General features: G+C 37.1%; 1 protein-coding gene across 1 annotated transcript; it reads left to right on the top strand.

Moving 5' to 3' along the window:
* The first annotated feature begins 4,188 nt into the window (after window positions 1–4,188).
* Window positions 4,189–5,416, top strand: LOC119554278. The gene is made up of 2 exons (XM_037865131.1): window positions 4,189–5,042; window positions 5,101–5,416. The coding sequence occupies exons 1-2, from the start codon at window positions 4,205–4,207 to the stop codon at window positions 5,103–5,105; spliced, it is 843 nt and encodes a 280-aa protein (XP_037721059.1). The 5' UTR covers window positions 4,189–4,204; the 3' UTR covers window positions 5,106–5,416.
* Window positions 5,417–7,254: the final 1,838 nt, after the last annotated feature.

Raw genomic sequence — 7,254 nt, 5'->3', positions numbered from 1 at the left:
GCCTCAATATGAGCCCTGTTTCATATTAGCGAGGAACATAAATGCTGCAAATGAGAAGTAATAATACGTTCAAATGCTTTAGGAATTGCCGACAACTTGGAAATACCTCAATAATTCTGGGCATCCGCCTTCGCACCCTTTTTGTGAAGTGGAATGACAAAAGAGTCCTTCCAGATAGTAGGAAAAACTGATGATGAAATAGACAAATTTAAAAGTTTAAGAATCGGTTTACATATGGTTGACGCACAAAACTTAAGCACACACCCGGGGAGTCCATCTGGACCGGGAGAATAAGTTGGCGCTGTTGTTGCTAAGTCTCTTATGAGAGAACTCTCCGTAATTTCAGGGGTAAAAATACAGTTTGCCCTATTTAAGGGATTAGGGTAGTTAGAATTTGACCAAGCAACCGAACTATAAGTAGTTTGGAAAAACTCGGCAAATAAATCAGCAATTTCAGAATCCGTCGATGCCTCCATTGAGTTAAAACGTACAGATGAAGGCAATGCCGACGATTTACGCTTGGCATTAACAAAGTTATAAAACTGCTTCGGATCATTTGAAAATTCGAATTTACGTCGACTTAAATACATAGAATAGCAATGACTATTGAGAACATTAAAGTCCGATCGAGCCACCACATATTTCGAAAAATCAGATGGCTTACCCGATTTTGTATACTTTTTATAGGTGTTTGTTTTAAGGTTTTTAAGTCTTTGAAGCGCATTGGTAAACCAAGGAGGCCTGTTTAGCTTTGAAGGAAGCCTATCAGGAACGCATTCATTAAAAAAAGTATTTAACACTATATAGAATAGTTCAGTGGCACTTTCAATATCCATACAATTGTACAAGTCAGTCCAATTATATTGAGAAATCATATCGTTAAGTTTTTTATAGTCACATTTTCGAAAACATCTCATTTTAGTTTGAGGAACTATAGGAAACAAGAAGTTGAATTTATGGGTCATATTTTATCAGAAGGGCAAATAAAACCTCAAAGAAAGCATTTAGAAGCCATTCAGAATATTAAAATCCCAGAAGATAAAGCGGGAGTGCTACGTATTCTTGGACTTTTTAAATATTTAGCCAAGTTTATCCAAGACTTATCTTCTAGAACTACAAACCTGAGAAATCTGACTAGGAATGATACTTCGTTTGAGTGGACTGTACAACATCAAAACGAACTCAATGACTTGCTTAGAACTATAACAAGTGATCCGATTTTAGCCGTTTATGACAGCGCTAAGCCTGTTGTCATTCAAACCGATGCCTAAAAAAACGGTCTCGGTTGTGTTATTCTACAAAACGGACATCCAATCAGTTTTGCGTCACGTACGCTTACAAAGAGTGAACAAAAGTGGGCTCACATTGAAAAAGAGCTTTTAGCAATTGTTTTTGCGTGTGAAAGGTTTCACTACTATGTCTACGGTAGAGAATTTTTAGTAGAAAGTGACCACAAGCCTCTGGCAGTCTTATTAAGCCGTGACATTGACTCAGTAACAATGCGATTACAGCGAATGCTGCTATATCTTCTAAAATACCCAAAAATGTCCGTAAAATATAAACCTGGAAGAGACATGTTAGTTGCAGACTGTTTATCTCGAGCTCAACTACCAGATGAATCAGACATCCCGGAACTGGCCAATGTAATTCATATAATAAGCCAAGCAGCCTGTTTCTCGCAAGAAAATTATGAATGCTATCTTAGGGTTTTGGAAAACGATGAAAATTATTGGAAAATAGCTGAATTTGTTAAAAATGGGTGGCCATCATTCCATAAATTAAACCAATTTTGTCAAAACTTCTATAAATTCAAATCGGAATTACACTTTGAAAACGGTCTTCTATTTCGTGCTGGTAGGCTGGTGATCCCGTCCAAGTTACAGAAATCAATCTCAAACCAAGTTCATGAGTCCCATTTAGGTGTGGAGAAAACTTTAGCTCGAGCACGAAAACTTTACTACTGGCCAGACATGAGCGTAAAAATTAAGGAATTGGTGCACTCTTGCGAGGTATGTGAAAAGTTAAGAAGAAACAATCAAAAGGAACCGCTAATAGATGATGAAACACCAGAAAATCCATTTCATATGGCAGGAATGGATATTTTTGATTACAGGGGAAACAATTTTTTGTCAATCTTTGACGCATATTCTAATTTCTTGATTGTTAGTCGGCTAAAAGGGAAATCAGTTGCAAATGTCATTGAAGAACTAAGAAAAACATTTGATAATTATGGGTACCCATCAAAGCTCAATTGTGATAACAATCCCTTTAATTCATTTTCGTTTAGAAACTTTGCTAATGAATGTAATACATTATTGCAGTTTTCGAGTCCTAGGGACCCACAAAGCAACGGACTAGCAGAAAAAGGGGTGGCGATTGCGAAGAATGTTTTAAAACGTTGCTCTAAAGCAACTAATTACCAGTATAGAATCCTTGAGTACAATGCTACTCCCGTAGCTAGTTTAGGTCTTGCTCCATGCGAACTGTTCTTTCGACGAATGTGTAAGACAAAAATGCCAATTAAGAAATCGGAGCTGTTGAGAAATCACATTGAGGAGGAAAAGATTATTAAAAGATTCGGTCATAAAAAGGCGAAACAAAAGGCCTATTATAATATGCACTCAAAAACTCTGCGTCCTTTAAATATAGGAGATAAAGTCCAATTTAGAAAAAATGCCAATGAGTGGGAATATGGAATCATAAAACAAAAAGTAAATGAAAGATCGTACATTATAAAAGATTACTTCAATAATTTTTTTAGAAGAAATAGAAGACTCATTAATAAGACACAAAACGGCAATAATATTTATTATAATGATGAAACTGTTAATATGTATGATACTGAAACTGTTAATATGTATGACAATGAAATTGTTAATTTAAGTGAAAATGGAACTGTTAACTTAAGAGAAAACGAACCACAAGAAACTGAAAAAAGCAATGAAGAGACTGTTAATATAAGCGAAGAACCAGTAGTCGAAGAAACTGAAAATTTTGATCTAAATCAAACTGACAATGTTAACATAAAAGAAAACATAGATCCCTTAAGTAATAGCACCTTTGTAAATTTAAGTAACATTGATACCTCAGTGGACTATGAAACCCCTGGTTCCAACGTCGTCTGCGTTTTCCTCGACGAAATAAGGACCTCCGGTGAAGACTCCCCTAAAAGTTACCCGTTCCCCTGTGGAGTGGAACCCTCTAGTCCGGTGTTTTGGTGACTTACAAATTTTCTTGTAAAGGACTCTTGGATCCGACTGAGATCTGTACCCCGGCCGAGAAAGCATCCTTACAACCTCAACGGGTATTTACAAGAGGTCTGTGTTAAAGATTTGCCGTTTACCCTTGCCAAGATTCACTGAAGAGTCTAGCCCCAGTACAAAACCCATGCACCTTTGAATATACCGCATTCACTTCATAACACACTTCAACCTTTTCAGCGTTCAGCATGGTCGAAGGCCTTGAACACTGGGTCCAGTATTGGGGGCGGCATGAACGGGTGTTTCTGACGATTAGGAGAAGCTGGACAGCTGTTTTCTGGCGACTCTGAGAAGCAGTGGACAGAAGCATTTTTAACAGCGAATGTTAGAATTCTGCTGCTAATGTTAGCAGTGCAACAATTCGAAGAAGACATAAGGAGAAGCTTGTAGAGTTTTTATAACCGAGCTTTTATATTCCCTAATTTGTAAAACAAAAAATAGCATTAAGTCAAAGATTGAAAGTATACAACTGAATACAACTGGTGAAGTTCAACATATTTCTGTGTTTTTATTACGAAGTGTGTGAAAGACCCCTAGAGTAGACTTCTGCTCAACTTTAACGACCAGGTGCGAATCGTCACAACAAAATTTGTTTTAAATATTAAAAGGAGTGTGTGTTAAATGAGTTTTAGCGTTTTGGGCTTTTGTGGGCGTTAGAGTTGTAATAATAGTGAGAATGCAGTATTCTCATAATTAGGTAGTAAGTGTTAATAATGTATAAGCTCATATTGAATGTACGTATGTTCGTTAGAGACGGTCACACTGGACAAGCGCTCTTCCATTTCAAAAGTGGCATCAATAAAGACACGCTTCAATACACGTCTTACAAAATCATTAATAATCTGCATATCAACGATTATTACATGTTGTCAGAAGTAAAAATATAAATTGCAAACTAAAAAAGGAACAAAATGGAGCGAGTTCTACAAGAAATCGACTGCTCAATGCTGGCATATGAGTGGCCAAAATGGAAGAGGTCGTTTATCATGTACATGATGGCGTCAGGCAAAGACTCAGAGCCAAAAGCCAAAAAGATTGCCACATTCCTATGGTTGGCTGGATCAAAGGTCACGGAAATATACAGTACATTGTTTCCCAACGATGGAACCGCACATGGCATGGTGGAGGCACTGGAGGACGTACTAAAGGCATTCGATGACTACAGCATCCCGTTCCGAAACATCACAATGGAATCCTACAAATTCAACAACATTGTTCAAACTGAGGGACAGCCTTTCATAGAGTTTGAGACGCAACTCCGCAAGCAGGTACAGTTATGTGACTACAAATGTGACTGTGGCCGAACATACGAAGAACGTATGTTGCTAGACCGCTTCATAATTGGCATTCAAGATAAAAGGCTGCAGCTTAAACTCCTTGAATCAAAAAACAAGAAACTCGAGGAGATCATCACTGAGTGCAAAGCCTTTGAAGCGGCCGCAAAAAACAATGAATTTCTACGGAATCCCCATTATGAAAAGTCCGTTGACGCAGTTGTCCGTCGCTGCTATAATTTCGGAGCAATTTTCAACCCGAATCATCTTTCCGAGTGCCGTGCAAAGGAAATGGCATGTTACTATTGCGGAAAAATTGGACATTTTTCCAAGTACTGCAAGCAGCAGAAGAAACGAGTGGATAACAACAACTACAGCAGCAGTAATAGACGAGTGGATAACAACAACATCAGCAACAAACGAGTGGATAACAACAACTACAAAAGCAAGCAGATAGATGTGGATCGCAAGCAAACAGCCGGAGCAGTTATTAATTGGATAGAATCAGGTAAAAGTAAGGAAAGAGTATTTAAATCAGAGGCTTACATTAATGAAAGTAACTTTAGAATAAGCGAGTGCGGGCTAAACAGGGTAAGATGGACGAAAACATATAAAATAAATGGAAAAAATGTTACGTTTATAGTGGACACAGGCGCTGATGTTAACTGCATCCCAAGTGATTTAGTTAAAGAATTAAAACTTGAAGTTAAAAAAGAAAACATTCTAATTTTTGACTATAATAATGTTAAAGTTAATAATTTTGGAAAAGTTAAAGCAAACTGTTATGATCTGAATTCAGAAACAGCAAAATGTATTGAATTTTTAGTTGTTGATGCGAAATGTGAACCACTATTAGGTCTTAAGTCCTCTGTAGAATTAAAACTCATTAAACATATAAATATTGATTCAATATGTAGATTACCTCAAACCAGGGAGGAATTTGTGGAAAAATTTAGTCAATTATTTCAGGGACTCGGTAAGCTGCCAAAGAAACAATCAATCATTTTGAAGGAAGGTGCTCAGCCTGTGCTGCGTTACAAAAAAAGGTTCCCACAAAGTTTGTTAGGGTCATTGGAGCAAGAGTTAAATACTATGGTAAAGGAAAAGATAATCTCCCCAGTAATATACCCGACTAGTTGGGTGAACAATTTGCAAGTAGTGGAAAAATCAAACGGAAAACTCAGACTTTGTTTAGACCCTAAGCCGTTAAATAACGCAATTAAAAGAGAACATTACCTTATACCAACAATAGATGATTTTATGATACAATTAACTCGGAAAAAGGTTTATACCATCCTGGATCTGTCCCATGGATTCTGGCAAATGGAGCTGGATGAAGCTAGTTCAGATTTAACGACATTCATGACTCCATTCGGGACTCCATTTAAATTTAACCGGGTTCCATTTGGAATCAATAGCGCTCCTGAAATGTTTCAACGAAATATGGTTCAAATTTTTGGAGGCATACCAAATGTAATAGTTTACTTTGATGACATAGGAATATTAGGGGAAAATCTTGAAGATCATGATAACACGTTGTTACAAGTACTTCAGCGGGCTCAAGAAAATGGAATACGTTTTAACCCGGACAAAGTTCAATATATTATATGATGGACGTTGATGCACTACGAGCAGTACAAACAAGTGGCCCAACGACACCAAGCACGTGCTTGTTACGCGCGGGACCCTTCTATAAATTTGGGCAAAAATGCGAGTTCGCGAGGAAGATACAAAAAACAAATAACGACGGGACACAAATGAAAATAAAAGAAGCAACTAAGAATGAAGCAAATAAGTTAAAATATTAGTTTTTAATACCGGGATAGAAGATGATGTGCAAATTAAATGGTAAAGATTGTTATAATTATTACATAGAACGCGAAAGGGCTCGTGCAGACAAAAATTTGATGTACATCGTGGCAAATTTAGGGGATAATAGTTTCGTGTTAGTCTAGCAGGGACACTGAAAGTTAGGCGGTTTACAAGTTCTACAGAATCAATATCACCTCTAATAAGATTTTGCATAAAAATAATACCAAGCATTGTTCTACGATTTACAAGTGTAGGTAAATTAAGCAATAGTAATCTACTCTGATAGGAAGGTAGCCTTACGTTTTGATCCCAGTTCAAACTACGAAGGGCAAAAAGAAGAAATTTTTTTTGTACCGACTCAATACGGTCAATGTGCACTTGATATTGTGGACTCCAAACCGAAGAACAATATTCCAAAATAGGGCGGACAAGGGAGGTAAATAATAATTTGGTTGTATAAGGGTCATCAAATTCTTTTGACCAACGCTTTATAAACCCAAGAACACTCATGGCCTTGTTGACAGTGGACATTATGTGGCAGTCAAATTTAAGTTTTGGGTCCAGAAGAACGCCTAAGTCATTAACGGAATATATACGGTCGAGTGACGTATTTTGAAGAGAGTAACTAACAAAAGTAGGAGTACCCCTATAAAAAGTCATAACGTTGCATTTAAGGCAGTTCAAATTTAAAAGGTTATACTCACACCATCCCTGAAAACAATCAATATCTGACTGTAAGTTGAAACCCGACGCTATATCGTTATATGATAAACAAAGCTTAACATCATCAGCATACATTAGTACACGAGAATGTTTTTTGGTAGAGGGAAGATCGTTAATAAACAAAGTAAACAGCAAAGGACCCAAATGACTACCCTGAGGCACTCCAGATGTCACGTAGATCAATT

The sequence above is a fragment of the Drosophila subpulchrella genome, chromosome 3L, assembly GCF_014743375.2.
Source record: "Drosophila subpulchrella strain 33 F10 #4 breed RU33 chromosome 3L, RU_Dsub_v1.1 Primary Assembly, whole genome shotgun sequence".
Taxonomy (NCBI): Eukaryota; Metazoa; Arthropoda; class Insecta; order Diptera; family Drosophilidae; genus Drosophila; species Drosophila subpulchrella.
Note: the sequence above shows the minus strand (reverse complement) of the source record. Positions and strands in the feature narration are given on the sequence as shown.

Coding starts and splice junctions, on each gene's coding strand:
- LOC119554278 (XM_037865131.1), top strand. CDS start 4,205: ATGCTGGCATATGAGTGGCCAAAATGGAAGAGGTCGTTTATCATGTAC.